Genomic DNA, 19,069 nt, shown 5'->3' with positions numbered 1-19,069 from the left:
GGATGGCGACCATGCGGGGACTACCGGCGCCTCAATGACGCCACCACCCCCGACCGCTACCCCGTCCCCCACATCCAGGACTTCTCCGCCCGGTTGGCGGGCATGTCCATCTTTTCGAAGGTGGACCTCATACCGGTGGACCTCATACCGGTTTCGAAGGTGGACCTTTCAAAGGTGGACCTCAGACCATTCGAAGGTGGAAGGTGGACCGCCACGTGGCTACCATCAGGTCCCCGTCAGGCCGGAGGACATCCCGAAGACGGCAGTCATCACGCCATTCGCACTTTTCGAATTTCTTCGGATGCCCTTCGGTTTGAAGAATGCGGCTCAGGCGTTCCAGCGACTCATGGACAGCGTCTTGCGCGACTTGGATTTTGTGTACGTATACCTGGACGACATCCTCGTCGCTAGCGCGTCCCGCGAAGAGCACCTTCACCATCTCCGCACGCTCTTCGAACCTCTGGGCCAGCATGGCCTCATCGTGAACCCCGCCAAGTGCCGATTCGGCGTCGCCGACATCGACTTTTTGGGGCACCGCGTCACCAGGCACGGGGCCGTCCCCCTACCGGCCAAGGTGGAGGCGGTGAAGGGGTTTCCGCGCCCCCCGCACGATCAAGGGGCTCCAGGAGTTCCTGGGCATGGTAAACTTTTACCATCGGTTCCTGCCCCGCATCGCCCAGCTCCTGCGCCCCTTGCACGAGGCCCTCCGAGGGAAACTGGGCAAAGGTGACGTTACCTGGACCGAGCAGATGGACGCGGCGTTCGCAGGCGCAAAGCTCGCCTTGGCTAACGCCACCATGCTCGCGCACCCGGCGCCCGATGCACCGATCGCCCTCACCACCGACGCCTCGGACTACGCGGTGGGCGCGGTGCACGAGCAATGGGTGCGTGGTGCTTGGCAACCGCTGGCGTTCTTCAGCCGGCAGCTTCTCCTGCCCGAACGCCGCAATAGTACCTTCGACCGCGAGTTGCTCGGGCTTCACCTGGCGGTCAGGCACTTCCGCCATCTGCTCAAGGGCCGTGCGTTCATGGCCTTCGTCGACCACAAGCCACTGGTCTTCGTGATGGGCAAGGTCACCGAGCCGTGTTCGGACCGGCAGCAGCGTCACCTCTCGGCCGTGTCCGAGTACACAACGGACATCCGGCACGTCGCGGGGAAGGACAACCCGGTGGCGGATTGCCTTTCCCGGTCCGTCACCCACGCAGTCCACCTTGGCATCGACTATGCCCAGATGGCGGCGGATCAGGCCGCCGACCCCGGCGTCCAGGCCTTGCGGACCGCCGTCACGGGCCTCCGCGTCACCGAGGTGCCGTTCGATGGCGCGGCCCTCTTGTGCGATGTCTCCCTCGGGCGGCCCCGCCCCATCGTGCCCGCGGGCTGGCAGCGCCAGGTTTTTGACGCCATCCACGGCCTGTCCCACCCGGGCACGAAGGCCTCCCAGAGGTTGGTCGCTGACAAGTTTGTCTGGCATGGCCTCTGGAAGGCCGTCCGCGGCTGGACCAGGACGTGACTCGCGTGCCAGCGCGTGAAGGTGCACCTGCACACCCAGGCCCCATTGGCCCCGTTCACGATGCCGGAACGAAGGTTCGACCACGTACACGTGGACCTGGTGGGACCTCTGACCCCCTCGCGGGGTTTCACCCATGTCCTGACGATGGTGGACCACACCACCCGGTGGCCGGAGGCCGTGCCTTTGACGGCGGCGGACGTCGCACAGGCGTTCATCGCCACCTGGGTCGCCCAGTTTGGCGCCCCCTCGGACATATCGTCCGACCGCGGCCCCCAGTTCACCTCGGAGCTCTGGGGGGGCGGTCGCGCGGGGGCTCGGGGTCCAGCTGCACCGAACCACGGCCTACCACCCCCAGGCCAACGGCCTGTGCGAGCGGTTCCACCGCTCGTTGAAGGCCGCGCTCCGGGCCACCATCCGCGACGGCGGCTGGGTCGACAGGCTCCCCTGGGTCCTGCTGGGCCTCCGGACGGCGCCCAAGGACGACCTGCGCGCCTCCGCGGCGGAGTTGGTCTTCGGACAACCGCTGCGGGTGCTGGGCGAGTTCCTCCCCGACCCCACGGCACCATGGTCCGCTGCGCAGGAGCGCTCCGCGCTGCAGGAGATGGCCCGGAGGCTCGCCCCCGTGCCGACGGCGCACCACAGGCACCCGCCTCCCCACGTCGCCCCGGAGCTTCGCAACGCGGAGTACGTCTTCGTCCGGCACGACGCCCACCGGACACCACTGCGGCCACCGTACGATGGGCCTTTCAACGTGCTGGAGACCGGGGTGAAACATTTCACCTTGGACATCAGCGGTACTCCCGGCCGCGTCTCGGTGGATCGCCTCAAACCGGCCCACCTCGACGTGGACCACCCACCGCCGGTGGCTCAGCCCCCGCGTCGGGGCCGCCCCCCTGCGGGCAGACACCCGGCACCGCCCAGGCCCACCGGCACGCCGCCCCCCGGTCTTGCACCCATCCCGGGTGCAGCTGGAGGCATCCCAGCTGGCATCCCTGCACCCCGGACGCCGCCGGTCGCCAGAGGGCGCTTCGGCCGGGTCATCCGTTTGCCCCGCAAACTGGCCCTCCAGGTGCGCGGGAATTCTGGGGGCGCGTGTGTGGCAGACACGAAAGCTCACTGGCGTGAGGGCATCATTCCACGCACCAAGTAGGTGGCGGCCATGCCCGAGGGGTAGGCGTGCGGTGCGGTTGTGCGGTGCACAACGCGGGATATACACCGGGCGCGCAGCCCGGAGCGTGCCAGTGCTACAGTTGAGCTCGTTTAATAAAGACTCTTAAACTCACCGCGGTGTCCGCTTCCTTCTTGTTGTGCAAGCAAGCACGCGTTGCACCGCGCTTCACCCTCATCCTCCCCCTCAACTCCGCCCTTCCAGTCACTGAAATGTCATAAACTCACATTGGAAACCCCCAAATCAGTAGAGAAAGATGCCCAACATGAACACTTCAACTGCGACTATCCACTATCCAGATCTATCCACTATCCACTACTACTAACCACGATTACCCACTATTATCTCATATTATCTAATATATTATATATTATACATATTATATATTATATATATTATTATTATATTATATATTATTCATATATATTATATTATTATTGTTATATTATATATTATATTCTTATTATTATATTATATTATTATATTATTATTATTATTATATATTATTTTTATTATATTATTATTATTATTATATATTATATTATATTATTAATTTTTATTTATTTATTATTGTTATTATTATATTATTGCTATTATTATATATGATATAATATATAAAATATATTATATATTATCTAATATACTGTAAAATTATATTAAATTATTATTATTATATTATATATTATTATTATTATTACCTACTATTATCCACTATTATATATTATTATATTATTAGATGGACTATCCACGACTGGAACTTCAAACTATCCAGATAAAGTTGATGCAATCATGCAACACAGCACGACCTTGCATGGCTACTTGCACGATATTCTCAGGGGTTCAGTTCAGCGGAGACAGCAGAAGGAGTGCAAGTCGGGTCGGCAGATAATTTTCGAATGTGCATTCCAGAATTGGATGACAAGTCACCTTGATCAAGATGACATATATCGGTGACTTTAGGGTATAAAACATGAAAGCAAGGTGAACATGAAAGGTATTCTGAGGAGGAGATTGTATGTGGATGATGTGGTCGTTGTGGTGGAGAGTGGGCGGGAGATGCAGGAAGTACTTGGGGAGTGGAAGGAGGCATTTTAGAAACATGGGCAGAAAATGAGCCTGGAGAAGATGGAGGTGATGTGGGTTTGGCATCAGAGAAAAGAAATGAATATCAGGCTGGAAGGGAGGGAGATCACACAGGGAAGTAGGTTTGAGTATCTGGGTGGAACAGTGACCTGGGATGGTAAGTCAGAGGCTGAGGTGCGGAGGAGGATTCAGGTGGGTGTGAATGTGTGGAGGAGGGTGAAAGATGTAATGGCAGAAAGAGAGATTTAAAGGAGATTGAAAGGAAAGGTCCCGATGTTGTGTGTAACACCGGCCCTACCTTTACGGTCTGGAGACGGTGGCGCTGACAGCGAGACAACAACAAAGGCTGCAGGTTTGCGAGAACAACTGGGTCAGGAGGATTGTGGCAGTGAAGAGGGTAAATAGAAGGAGAATGGATGAACTGAGGGAGGAGATTGGTGTGCAGATGAGGTTGACGGGGAGATTGGTGAAATACTGGATGAGATGGGCTGGACATTTGGTGTGGATGGGGGAAGAGAGAACGGGAAAGAGAGCAGATCGGTTGAGGGTACAAGGTAGGAGGACCCGAGGTAGACCATGGTTGAGATGGGAGGATTAGGTGAGGAGGGATATCAGTGTAAGGTGGGGGTGCTTGGAGAGTGGAGGAGTGTTGTGGTCAAGGCAGGGCACGACCTCGGTGCCATCAGACCTCACCACTTATAAATGGAAGAGGAGGAGGAACAGAACAAAAACAACATTTGGGGTATAAAAACATTGGTTCCAAGAATGTAGCAAAAATCAATGCAACATTACATAATGACCTACACTATGGGGCACAGACAAACAAACATAGGTTGGCAACCATTGCGCAGGCTTCATGGGGGCTAATGGTCTCCTTCTGCGGTGTTTATAACAATAGGTTGGCAACCATTGCGCAGGCTTCATGGGGGCTAATGGTCTCCTCCTGCGGTGTTTCTAACAATATGTTGGCAACCATTGCGTAGGCTTCATGGAGGCTAATGGTCTCCGACTGCGGTGTTTATAACAATAGGTTGGCAACCATTGCGCAGGCTGCATGGGGGCTAATGGTCTCCTCCTGCGGTGTTTATAACAATAGGTTGGCAACCATTGCGCAGGCTTCATGGGGGCTAATGGTCTCCTCCTGCGGTGTTTCTAACAATATGTTGGCAACCATTGCGCAGGCTTCATGGGGGCTAATGGTCTCCTCCTGCGGTGTTTATAACAATATGTTGGCAACCATTGCGCAGGCTTCATGGGGCTAATGGTCTCCTCCTGCGGTGTTTATAACAATAGGTTGGCAACCATTGTGCAGGCTTCATGGGGGCTAATGGTCTCCTCCTGCGGTGTTTCTAACAATATGTTGGCAACCATTGCGTAGGCTTCATGGAGGCTAATGGTCTCCGACTGCTGTGTTTATAACAATAGGTTGGCAACCATTGCGCAGGCTTCATGGGGGCTAATGGTCTCCTACTGCGGTGTTTATAACAATAGGTTGGCAACCATTGCGCAGGCTTCATGGAGGCTAATGGTCTCCTTCTGCGGTGTTTATAACAATAGGTTGGCAACCATTGCGCAGGCTTCATGGGGGCTAATGGTCTCCTTCTGCGGTGTTTATAACAATAAGTTACCAACCATTGCGCAGGCTTCATGGGGGCTAATGGTCTCCTTCTGCGGTGTTTATAACAATAGGTTGGCAACCATTGCGTAGGCTTCTTGGAGGCTAATGGTCTCCTTCTGCGGTGTTTATAACAATAGGTTGGCAACCATTGCGTAGGCTTCATGGAGGCTAATGGTCTCCTTCTGCGGTGTTTATAACAATAGGTTGGCAACCATTGCGTAGGCTTCATGGAGGCTAATGGTCTCCTTCTGCGGTGTTTATAACAATAGGTTGGCAACCATTGCGTAGGCTTCATGGGGGCGAATGGTCTCCTCCTGCGGTGAAGTTCATTTCAATGGAACTCGTGTTGGGGATTTCGTGGGAAAAGAAACGTTTGCAAGATTGATTGTGGGTTGTTTGTCTTTTCGTGAATGAACAATATCCACCTGAAAAATGAAACAAGGAAAAACATGGAATATCTGGAACAATTCAAGAAAACAGGAATTCTTCATGAGCTTCCCATGAAACAAGTTACCATTATTTTATGGTTCACCATTAAACATCTAATCTTGTGCAAACAGGGTGATTTGGAGAGTTGATATCATTGCCAGGAGTTTGGGTTCATTAATTTCGTTTTCCAAACCTCGGGATAAAAGGGTTAAGGGAGAGGTGGGTATAAAGAGGGTTCAGGACGAGCATAAAACAGACGCTGCGGAGACGGATCTTGTGGAACAGGATAAAAATGGAGGGGCTGTGGACATACTGCTTTGTGATTCTCTTCAACTCTGTTTATGGACAAGGTCAGGTTCAATCTCCTAAACTCCTTTCTTTGTCTTCTTCCCAGCAATCCTTTATGAACGTACCACCAACACTTAGCACGTAATAACAGGACATCTCAGTAGTAACCATTTTACCTGTTTGTACTCGATTCCCCAAAAAGGTAACTCTTCCAGGAGGGTTATTTACACAGTATGTCTTTTGAAAGGGGCATTTCCTTAAGGACAGACATTCCTGAATTTTACACAGAAATTATTTTAAGGCTGACAGTGCAGCTCCGATGTGTTGCGCTTGTCACTGTCTCGTCTGGGTGTGATTCCCAACTTGATAACTGTCATTCCAGATGTTGCTAAAGAAGAGTGTTGCAGTCACGAGTGTGCCGTCAATTGGATGTGACAGTTACCTTTGGACGGACTCTTCTGTCAGCGTTGGTTGTGCTTGTGCACGACAAAGATCCCAGTGTGTCTTTCCTATGGAGCAGGAAATTGTCACCAGCAGTTTGATCAAATTCCAACTCCATGTGCTGACGACTGCTGGGAGGAAATACCAAAGCACCCATTGTAAACCTTGCCATGAGAATTCTTCAGAAGCACAGAACCTGCCTTCGTTTGCAGATGTGAGATATCCGATGGCACCCTTCAACAAGGAAAACAAGGAGCAATCAGAGATTGCAGACCCTCGCCAGGATGTATTTTCAGTGGTTTTTCAAGGCTTTTGTGTTAAAACAAATATGGCGACTGAACCACGTGACCGATAACGTCATCATTTTTTTTTTCTAAACTAATTTATTCCTAGATTATGCTCAAGAAATTTCATCTTGATCGGATGAAGTTTTGTACTTGTCGAATTATGACGTTATAATGGAGGCACCTACGACATCATCATTAACATATCTTATTCCCCATGGAGAGTTCTTTACAATGAGCCATGTCTCAATTTTTTCAATTCAGCGCTGCCGGAGATATAGAGGTGCAGTTTTTCCGTTTTTCCAAGATGGCGGCCGAACCACGTGACCGATGACGTCATAATTATCATAAAACAATTCTACAGGTGGAGTTGCACTTATGGTGAAACTTTTCTGCCAATCGGACCAACGACTGCAGAGAAAATCATATTTATTCTGTGCGGACAAACAAACAAGAAGACGTCACACGGAGTGCAAAATCCGCCTCCCCCACCCCCCCGTCCCCAAAAGTTTTCCATTGACACAGCAAATTGTCCATTTCATCAAGATGAAAATTGACGATCTTGATCAAAGCTCGGGTCAATAGGATGAAAAGTAATGATTTTTCAGATGAAAATTGATGATTTTGGAAAGTTGACCTTGAATTGACCTTTTGACCTCAAAAATAGTTTGTCTCCCTCTTTAATGACTGAATGTGCAAATGATGTTCAATTTTCAAGTCAATCGGATAAAAAATGGCGATTTTAGAAATTTGACTTCCAGATGACCAATGACCTTTGACCTCAAAATCAATAGGCTTCTCAATTGTGACGATCTCTACAACTTGGTGAAGTTTCGTGACGATCGATTTAGAATTGTAACCTGTAGGCCGGTGACAAAGAAACAGACAAACAGACAGACAGAACCACAAACGCAACCGACCAATATACTTGAAAAATCTTCGATTTTGCAAGTAACAAACAAACAGACAAACAAACAGACGACAGTCAAATGTACTCAAATGCAATACCCTCTCCTCTGGTGAGGATAAAAAAATACGTAAAATGTCATAGCCCCGTGGGTTTAGCAATTTCGCTGTAAGGAATTAAAGGCCACCAGTAGGCCCTCTTTGGTAGGATTACAAAACAAAATCTTCCTCATATGTATACTCTCATGTGTCGTTCGTGTTATATATATATATATATATGTATAAAACACCAGTAGGCCCCCCCGCTCTCCTTCATATATATATATATATATATTGTTGCGGTTTTGTAAATAAAGGCAACCCCTCCCCCCCCCCCCCCCCCACCCCCACATAGTTAGTTACACCACAACATGTAGCCTCGCATAGTTAGTTCTTTCTCATTAAATGTGAAGTATAGTCTCCTTCCCAGTGTTAGTATGTGTTGAGGCAGGCAGGGTAATGGTAGGCCTCATTGCAGCCTAAAGTGCCTTGTCATGGGCCTAGGCCAGGCCTTGCAGGCCCGAGGGAGGAGCTGGAGGGCGTGACCGGTGAGCAGCGAGTAGCCAATGGGAGCTGAAGGGAGTGGCCAAGGGTGACCAATAAGGGGCTGTCATGACACGTGACCCCAGGTGGCCAATGGAGGCCTGTGGAACGTTCGAGTGGGGGTGTCGGGGGGCTATAAAACCCGACCCGGACCCCCGCTCTCCCTCTCTCTCAGACTCGTGCCAGGCTCCTGAATATACTCTCTGCCTCGCTCTCTCTTGCCGGGTTCCAGCGACTACCAGCTCTCTTCTTGCTGGGGTTTGAGATACGCTGCTCTTCTTGTCAGGTTCCTGCTACGTGCACGTCCTTGACCAACGTCCCTGCCGTTTGCCGTGATCATCTCCGTCTGTGGTATCCAAGGTTGGAGCGATCCCTGGGGGGTTTCCGTCCAACGAGCCCGTCCAGGCAAACTGCACGAAGCGGCCGCGCTATGTGCGCATTCTCCACTTCCTTCCCTTCCCCGAACGAATCTGAGGGCCCTTGTCTGTGCACGAAGGTAAGGCCGCTAAGATTCTTCGCTGTGTCCCTTTTCTGTGAATACTGTGAATGTAAATAAATCCTGTGGTTTGGTTTCCAACCTGGCCGTCATCGTCCTTTCAACATTGGCCTAGCATTGCACGAATTAAAACCGCTCGATCGGGTTCAATAGTGTTAACGGCACGAGTTACGCAACGCACAACCGCTCGGGCGTTCAGTACCAGCGTGACTCGTGCGAGGTTCAATCCCCGTTCTCACAGCTGCGTGTGTCGAAGGTACTCGGGTCGTGACCGTTAACCCTTCCACGCGTAGTTGCGGGTTCGGAGGCTGGAATTGCTTAGCAATCCGTCCACCACGAGTGTAGTGTGGGTGGCAGCCTCGTGGACTCAAAGTTCGAGGGGGAGTAGGGCTTAACCTCCCCTTAGTACATCGACGAACCCGAGATCCGCAACAATATATACAGTCACGTGAAAAAGTAAGTACAACCCCATGTAAAGTTTTGACTTTTTCAACATATTTCAACATCCCAGCTATTTGATCTTCATTTCAACAATATTGATAGATAAAGGTGATATAATACAACAAATATCATGAAACATTTACATTTTGTAGTCCATTGTATAATTTAAATGAACATAAATGCAAATTTCGCATGTGGAAAAAGTAAGTACACCCCAACATTTATCACTACTTCAAATACCTAAAATTAGAATCAGGTGCACGAGCTCAGGTGCAAATGATTAGAACATCGTGAGAGAGGATCTTGGAGGAACCTGTCTTATTTAAACCTCAGACATTTAGTTTGGTTTGCTCTTTGTTGTTGAAGTGTGCGGCGTCACCATGCCTAGATCAAAAGAGCTCTCTGAGGCCTTCAGAAAGAAGGTTATAGATGCCTACGAGTCTGGGAAGGGATTTAAAAAGATCTCCAAACAATTTAAAATCAATCATTCGACTGTCTGGAATATCATCTACAAGTGGAGAAGATTCCAAACAACTACCAACTTGTTCAGGCCAGGCCGACCCAGCAATTTCAGCCCGAGAGCAGACTGCAAGTTGCTGAAAGAAGTCTCTAAGAACCCCAGAATGTCATCACGGGACCTACACGTAGCTCTTGCCACTGTTGATGTCAAAGTGCACGAGTCTACCATTAGAAAGAGGCTGCACAAATTTGATCTACATGGGAGGTGTGCCAGGAGGAAACCTTTGCTGTCCAGAAAGAACATCAGGGCAAGACTAATGTTTGCCAATGAACACCTAGGCAAAGACCAGCACTTCTGGAACAATGCGCTCTGGACAGATGAGTCAAAGGTAGAGCTATTTGGCCACAGTACCAGAAGACATGTTTGGCGAAAACCAAAGACAGCATTTGACCACAAGAACCTGTTACCAACTGTAAAGCATGGTGGTGGAAATATTATAGTTTGGCGCAGCTTTGCTGCATCAGGGCCTGGGCAGCTCACCATCATATAATCCACTATGAATTCTTCATTGTACCAGGGGGTACTTGAGGATAATGTGAGGCCATCTGTCGGAGAGTTGAAGCTCAACCGAAGGTGGACCTTGCAACATGACAATGACCCTAAACATACCAGTAAATCCACCAAGGAATGGCTGAAAAGAAAGAAATGGAGGGTTCTGGAATGACCAAGTCAAAGCCCGGATCTAAATCCCATCGAGATGTTGTGGGGGGGATTTGAAACGAGCTGTACATGAAAGAAACCCCTCAAACATTGCCACAGCTGAAAGAATTCTGCATGGAGGAGAGGGCAAAATTTCTGCCAGTCGATGTCAGAGACTGGTAGGACAGTTATAAGAAACGCCTACTTGAGGTTGCTTCTGCCAAAGGGGGCAATACCACCTATTAGAGCCAAGGGTGTACTTACTTTTTCCACATGCAAAATTTGCATTTATGTTTATTTAAATTATACAATGGACTACAAAATGTAAATGTTTCATGATATTTGTTGTATGATATCACCTTTATCTGTCAATATTGTTGAAATTGAAGATCAAATAGCTGTATGTTAAAATATGTTGAAAAAGTGAAAACTTTACATGGGGTGTACTTACTTTTCCACGTGACTGTATATAATATATATATATATATATATATATAATATATATATATATATATATATATATATATATATATATATAATATATATATATATATATATATATACATATATATATATATATACATATATATATATATATATATATATATATATGTATATATATATATATATATATATAATATATATATATATATATATATATATGTGTGTATATAGATATATATATATATATTGTTGCGGATCTGTCGCCGGCCTTCTCCCCTTATCAAGGGGGGATTAATCCCCTTGTCTTTACTGACCTGGCGCGACCCTAGGACCTATTACGTCCCTTCCCCACAGCGCCAAATAGGGTTTCGGGACCAAATTCACTCATACCTAAGTATTAGCGCTGCCCTGGAAGCGAGGAAATAAGCTTCGCATGAACTACGTGTGATGGTGATACGCAGAGCGGTTTGCGTACATGTGACCCGCGCCGTTATAGATAATGGAACCCGATTCAAGCGGTTTACCCGTGCCACGCTTAGTCAATGGAAAAATCACAAAGACGATCAAATTCAGAAGAAAAGGAAGAACAAATAGATTTAATTATTATTGCACGTATTTACAGCTCAGGACGAAGAGACACGGGCAGCTTAGACAGTCTTAATTCTTAATACCCAAGGACAAACGGGCCCATCTGACACACTCACACAGGGGATTGCAGATGGGCAGGGATGATGTTCTCCAGCGCCGCAGTGGTCGTCCAGGCTCTTGCGGGGGGCCCCGTCCGGCTCTCCACGGTCCCTGGCACGTCCCCGTGAAGATGGAGGTAGGCGAAGGCAGGAACTCGTATCGTGTCGCTCGAACAAACGGGTAATCTCGGGGCGAACGGTAGAGGGTGGACTTAGCGTGGCTGGCGGTTATTCAGCCGCGTTCACTCGCTTTGGCTGAACCGCGCATGTTATCAACGCCCTGGCTGCGCCCATGTATCTCTCGTAACCAAGTTCATAAAGTGCGAGTGATCCTCTTCAAGCGCGTCCTCTCTCTCCTCTGCCAGTCCTTTCAAGCGCCTCTCCCTTCTCAGAACTGAGAACTCGTAACTTCTTTCAGCGCACCTCTCCCATAACTGGGGTGGGGGCTTCGCGCAATCGGTTTTATTGCCAACCCTCTTAGCCCGATCGATGTTCCAACCACGCCATGTGATGCAGTGCTGCAGCCACATGCTGTGAGCCCTGATTGGAGGCTCATTCTTACCGTCATCGCCTCGCCGCTGCGCCGACCTCAACCCTCCTCCACCGTCCGAGGCCCACCTCATGTTAACTCGTGCCCAACACAACCAGCGCTTTTTAGCCGCAATGGATCGAGCCTATGGACGTAGAATGGTTTGTAGAAGTAGGGCCTATCCTCCTGTCTTAACACAATGCAGGATTAACACTGGAAGGGGCCTACTCTCACATATACTAAGACATAACTATACTACAAATGAGGCTACATGTTGCTCATGTGACTAAATATGGGGGCAAACCTTTAACCTTTATTGAGTTTGCTGTACAAATCTCAAAACCGTAGCAATATATATATATATACTGTTGCGGATATGGGATTTGGCCTCCATATCCGCTTGTAAATATTCCCCTATTTCCCCAATACTCCCCAACTATCCCCAATCCCCCATTCCCTAGTCCCATTGTCTGTAAACAACACTCTGTAGAACCGACCTTCCCCTTTTTCCCCCATTAAATGTCGTGCCCAGGTCCACCGCATCTCACGTAGACAACTTTCGGACATCTTGCTAGTTATTCTTAGTCTATGTCAGTTAAGGACTCGTTTCCATTAATTCTGACTCTTCGTTGCACCAGAATGTGATTGTATGGCACCAGTATTGAGTTTAGGACCTCCCCATACCTCCTCCCATCTTCCCCATGAAACAACTACAACAACAGCGCGCGGGGAGTGTGCGTCCTCACTCCGGCTCGGTTAGCCGCCATTGCCCATGTGCTCCAGGTTACCTCCAGGTTACGGGGTTACCACGAAGGGGCTGGCTGTCGGCCCCTCATCAAGGGCGGAGCCCGGTAACCCCCAGCACCCAATAAGAAGCGGCGGGCCGATTCCATCTGGGGCGGAGCTAACGAGCCGAGGGCGTGTCACTCCCCACCGGATATACGCAGCGACTTACCGGACGTGACGTCAGATGCGCCCCGAGCTTGAAGTGAGGAGAACCAGACGCCACCTCCGAGCGCTGAGAGACCTCCCTGCATCTTTTGGGCCGCGCTATCCTGTCCCTGAGCACAAGGTGCACCTTGTGCTGTCCACCGACTACCTGCCCTTCCTTGCCATCAATCCCTGTGTGAGTCAGTTTTGTCCTGTTTATCTGTGGTCTGTCGGGGCTACTATAAGACCGTGATTAAGTGCCTACCTTCCTATGCTGTCTCTCTTGTCCTTGTAATCTAACGTTCCGAAATATTATAACCTCCTCCGGAGGTCTTGAGAACTGTACCCCTGGTGTCGTGTCATTTTAACCCAGCCGTTGTGTCCTTTCCTCAATTGATTTAGCGTAGCGCGACTCGGCCAACGTTCGAGTATAATCGGGTAAACTGTGCAGACGCGGTCATACCAAACCGCTCGGTAAACCAACATCCACAACCGCGTCTGTAACATTTGGTGTCGAGGAGTTGGATTCGGACCTGGGACTAAATTCAGTTAGGCCCAAATTTTGGAACACCAATTGTACCATTAGGGTAACATTTTGGTGTCGGGAAGTGGGATTCAATCCGGAGCGCGTTTCACGCGCTCGAAATTATAACAACGAAATTTAATTGTGTTTTACAAAAAAAATAAAAACCCGAATTTTTAAAGTCGCGCTATGGCAGACCAAGACGGCTGGGTTCCGGTAGAAGAGAGTGAGACAGGGTCGATCCAGGACCAAAATGAGGGACATAAGGAGAGCGAAGCAGTGAGGGTGGCAGGGTCGCAAAATAGCGTCGTCGCGCACGAGGTGGCCACGGCGTCCACGCCCGCGACCGTAGTAGCGCCGCTGGTAGATTTGAACCTTTTTTTTTCTACAAATGAAGGCCCTTATGGACAAGAATAGCGAAGAAATGGAAAGCAGAATGATGGGGGTAATGGGGAACCGGATGGATGCTCAGAGTGAGCGATTGGAGGGCCAATTGGGGGTAATGGGAAACCAAATGGGGGTAATGAGGGACGAAGCGAGGGGTACCGGTGAGGGGTTAGACAATAATTTTAAGGGATTAGACAAGAAATTTGGGAAGTTAGACGACAAATTTGAGGGGTTAGACAACGGGATAAAAGAGGTGAAAAATGGGTTAATGGGGGTAGAAAACAGAATGGCCGCTCAAGAGAATCAAATGGAAGGGATGAAAAAGGGGTTAGAGGGGTTAGAAAACAGGATGGAAGGCAAATTGAGGGACATGAGGGACCAAGCGGAAAGGGAAGTTAAACAAATGGGGCAGCAGATAGAGGGGGTCAGAATGGGGGTAGAAACCAAACTGGATGCTCACAGGGAGGAAATGGAGCAGATGAGGGTGGCATCTGGGCAGGAGATGCAAGTGATGGGAGAGGAGATCAGAAGAGGTGTGAGTGAGGAGGTCGGAGGAGTGCGCGAGGAGGTGAGGCACTGTAAGGAGCGCATGGAGAAGGAGGTGAGAAAGGGGACTGTAAAATTACAAGGGGGCATAGAGGACCTGACGCAGGAGGTGGAACAGCTGACGGAGGGACAAAAAGGACTAACGGAGCAGGTTCAAAGGAACACTGCGGTATTAGGAGGGTTAAAAGCGACACAAAACGACATAAAAAACGACTTGATAGCGACAAAGAGGCAATGTCAGATGGTACGTGAGGGACTGACAACGAGGTTGGACGAGGTGGTAGAGGTAATGGAGACGAAGGACCGGCAGGTGAGGACGCACGTAGAAGCGGTCAAGGTAGCCTTGGAGGACGAGCTTGAGGAGACGTACCGGGAAATAAAAGAGGTGAAGCAGAAATTAGAAGAAGTGGAAGAAGGGGTGAGCGAAATTAAGAGGCGACAGAGAGGGGATAAGAAAGAGATAAAAGAGGAAATAAAAGAATTGGTCCAAAGTCTGTGTTTGGATCGTGATGATGTGCTCATTAACCGGATGAGGGATTCGCAGGTGATGGAGGAAAAGCGAAGAGGAAGAGGACCTGGTGTAAGTGGTGACCAATATGGTCGTGCATATGATGCGCCAGGGGATTTAAGAAGCTTGGGGGTCGAGATGGACCCGGGTGTTCGTGAGAGGCCGTTGGTGAAGTGTGCGACAGGTCTGGTGTGCGAAAAAAAGAGGTGTGCGAGAATGTCCGACCATGGGGTGTGTGAGGAAAAAGTGCATGCCGAGGAGTGAGTGTGCCGTCAAGAGTGAGTTGGACGTAGCGCGTGTGCGAGGGAGCACATGGAAGCGCGGTGTGGTGAGTGTTACGGAGGAAGTAACGAAAAAGTGTGCGCGAGAAAGGTGTGTAACAGACGGGTGCATGGGGAAAGCGCATGCTGTCAAGGGTAAGGGAGAATGCATGCCTGTGGTGAGTGTTACAGAGGGTGTAACGGGACAATGTGCGGAAGAGTGTGCGCGAGAAAGGTGTGTAACGGACAGGTGCATGAGGAAAGAGTGCGCTGTCGAGAGTAAGGGTGAGTGCGCGACCGAGAGTGGAGGTGAGAGTAGTGAGAGTGACACGGAGCGTGAGTTGGTTGTGGCAGGTGAGCGAGGATGTACACCTGGAATGGAAGGATGCACACCTGGAATGGTAGAGCGTGAGTGGGAATGCACGCTGGAATTGGTAGTGAGGCACGTGGTTGGGTGTGCGGGTGAGAGCACACCTGTGATGGTCACAGAGGAGGTGACCGAGGAAGGGGCGCGAAGAGGTGTGTTGGTGAGGTGTGCGAGCGACGAATGTGTGCCAAGGTGCTCGGTGGTCAGGTGTGTGACCAAGGCTGTGAGTGGAATGAGTGTACCGAGGTGTGTAAGGAAAGGTACAAGGAGCATGGGAACAGCTGGAGGTATGAGCAAGAAAGGGGTAGCGTATGCGTGTAAGAATCCAGGTGAAGCATCGACGGTAACCAGGTTAGAGGTTAGAACGACTTATAGCCGAATCGGGCCCTCGGTGCGCGTCGGGCAGCTTCGCGTGCCGCGAGGACCAGCGGGGATCCGAACCACGGCGGTTTCAAAAGAACCGCCGTACGCGATCCACGCGGTGCCTCGCTTGGAACGGCCGCGTCCGGGCTCCACGAGGCGGAGCGGGCAGCTGGATAGGAAGGGTCGTCATGGCGACCACGTTTTGTTGAGACGTGCCGGCAGGTCGAAATCGGGACATTGGATGGCTCCACGCCGAGGTGGTGCGTGGGATCTCGGCTCGGGTAAGCCCCCGTCCCTGCCCCGAGTGCCGGACGCATCCAGCCGCCGGCACAAAAGAACCCGCGTTCATGGCTCGGCTGTACGAAGCCGAGCTGTAGACGTGAATTGGCGCACCGAGAGGATGTAATAAGTAGACGGGTGATGGTGATAGTGATAGTGATTTGATACGAAATTTAGAAAAGTGAGTAGAATTGGCAGTAAATGGAAAATTTTTGAATTGGTTGGAATCTGGACGAACAAAATTGATAGTGAGAGACCCCCGATGTGGTGGGATGGCAAATCCACCATCCCTCACAGGTGGGGCAAATGCGCAATAGCTTATGGGGTGGCTATGACAACCGAGCCAGGGAGGGCTTGGATAATTGTAGGGATCTAGCGAAGATGACATTAGGTAACGTTAAGATTAGTTAGTGACTGATACCTGTAGTGGGGACGCAGGTAGATTAGTGTGGATTATAATGACGTGGGAGCGCAATAGTTTAAAGGGACGACTGGGAAGCGCAAGTTTCAGAGGGGAGTAGTTAGATGAGATGATGCCGTGTGTGTGAGGATTGAACAGGTGTGATTGCACAGGTGTGCAACTGAACAGGTGTGTGGAGCCGTGTATGAGTGAGTAATAGTGAGGTGTGTTGTGTTGACCAAATGGTCCAGGAAGAGGAGGAGGGTGCAGGTGGCACCAGGTATGATTGCACAGGTGTGCAACGACAGGTGAATGAAGGACAGGTGTATGGAATAAATGGTATGGAGTATTGGAATGGATGGTCGTGGAGTGAGTATGGTGGAAATTGTGGAGTGGAGTGGATGGTGCGAAGGTGTGAATGGGGGAAGAGTGGACCGCCATCACGGATACCCGGGGCGGGTAGTGTAAGTGTTAGGTAGAGGGTACAGGTAAATTGTGGTTGGATATTGGCATTTGTGGTGCGGTTGCAGAATGGTATTGTGGATGGGTGCATTAGTGTTGTGGAAATGGCTGGGCGTGTAGCCTGTTAGTGTGTGTAGTTGGTTGGGCACTCCACCACTGTGAGGATGTCGGCCAGGTGAGGCCGCAGGTGGGCTCTGGGGGCCGTTAGTGTCAGTGGGGCCCGAGGATCCGGAGGACGGACCCGGGTAGCCCAGTGCCAGAGAGGGCACCGAGTGGGGAGAGCGCCAGAGGGCCTTCCCCAGGTAGTTAGGTTAGGGTAAGGAGCAGGTAAGCTCGGAGGCAACTGCAGTGGTGGAGGTGTGCAGGTGGGTAGACCTGCTGGGAGAGCTACACGTCGCGGCCCAGAAATTGTGCGAGGGCACCGGGAGATGAATCGGGGGAGTGAGACTCCAAATTGAAAAGCACCACAGTTTGGTCAATGGGAATTGGTTTTTAGAACCCATAGTGTAAGAGGGCCAATGGTTTGGCAGGAGAAAGACCCCGGGTAATGTAAAGTTGTTAAAGTCATTTAGGAAATAGTTAGGATTGATGAACCTGTCGCACCATACGCAGCCACTTACCTGTGGTGATGATGACTCCACACCTGTGTTTCTTTGTTCTGTGTGCAGGAAAGGAGAATTGCTGTTGGATTTGTGAGACGCATCACGACGTGGATGAGACATTGGGGTGATTCCATCTCTCCCTCCCTAGGAGGGACTGATGATGAATTGGTAATGGCAAATTATGATGTTGAGTTGGAGATGGCAAATTTTGATGAGAGTTGAAAATGGCAAATTTGATTGGTTAGGAGGGAGAGAAGACGAATTTGGTATATGGGAGGAACGGGGAAGACAGTAGGGACGTTTGTTGATTTGTAAAGTAGATGTTTATGGGTAGTGTTGTGTTTTGTGGATACAGTTAGGGGTAAGGGAGGGGCCATGTAGGTTACCTGGTGGGGGGGGGGGGGCGTACAGTAGGAACGTACCTGTCTCACCTGGTTCCCATGTGCCCCCAGTGTGCATTACTTTCTATTGCATGCACTTTTGCGCCCTTACCACCTTACTCACTTGTCTGCTTCTTTTGTCTCCCACCTCCGAGGGTCTGGCTTTGGGGCAGAGAGAGAGGAGAGAGAGGTGCTGGCTCCGCAGTTGTGGGCCTGCACTTTCGCTGCTTGCTGCCGGGATCGATACACCATATGGACCGCAATTTTGGTGGCCACCCACAATGGACCACAGTTCTTTTGCGGCCAAGCACCACCCGTGGATGGACCTATGGGTCAACGTGGCACCTATGCCATACAGGTGAACCACTAATAGTTGGCCACCAGACGGCCACAATCTAGAAATGGACGCGGTTGGCGCCTTTCTTTATTTTTGAAGGAAGCCAGAACACCAAGTGCACCACACGAAGGCAAGACCAGCGGCAGAACATCGGCCGGCTGCGACACCACCGGTGATTTATAAACACTTTATTGGTGCACCGGATGGTGCTGACTGTACATTATGGGGTGGTGCTTTTGGTGCTTGGATGGGGTGCTCTGCACATTATTAAAGGCCGTAAGGCCACAGAGCACTCGTGGGTTGGTGTATCGATGCTGGCATGCGTGCTCTCTCTATGCATAACATCTGCATGTGTTCCTCCAAAAACAGGTCCTGGATCGTAGTGTAAATATCAGCGTAGTCTTGTAAATAATGCTCCCTACCGGCTGTATGTTTAGTTTGCGAATTCTTTCCACGATTCGGTTATCCTGTGGGTGTGTTTCTGTGAGGAGAAGGGTGCAACGTCGCAGGGGGACATATTTACTCATTTGTGAATATCTGTAAAACTGTCGCACTCAGGGTAGAGTTAATAGTAGAGGGAACTACATCTGAGTGCCACACTAAAGTAGGTAAAAATTTATCGGGTCGGGACGCCCCGAGGGTAGAGAAGGGTGCAATGTT

The 19,069-nt window shown here is 50.2% G+C and overlaps 1 protein-coding gene across 1 annotated transcript in view; it reads left to right on the top strand.

Annotated features, from left to right (window-relative positions):
• Positions 1-6,086: 6,086 nt before the first annotated feature.
• Positions 6,087-19,069, top strand: part of LOC137431103 (sushi, von Willebrand factor type A, EGF and pentraxin domain-containing protein 1-like) — a 225,668-nt gene continuing 212,685 nt past the window's right edge. Inside the window, exon 1 of the mRNA XM_078781427.1 lies at positions 6,087-6,159. Coding sequence (XP_078637553.1) covers positions 6,102-6,159 — 58 coding nt within the window. The 5' untranslated portion in view covers positions 6,087-6,101. The remainder of the gene's footprint in view (positions 6,160-19,069) is intronic.

The sequence above is a fragment of the Myxine glutinosa genome, chromosome 7, assembly GCF_964187855.1.
Source record: "Myxine glutinosa chromosome 7, kmMyxGlut1.1, whole genome shotgun sequence".
NCBI classification, from domain to species: domain Eukaryota; kingdom Metazoa; phylum Chordata; class Myxini; order Myxiniformes; family Myxinidae; genus Myxine; species Myxine glutinosa.
This window is presented reverse-complemented; position numbering and strand designations above follow the sequence as displayed.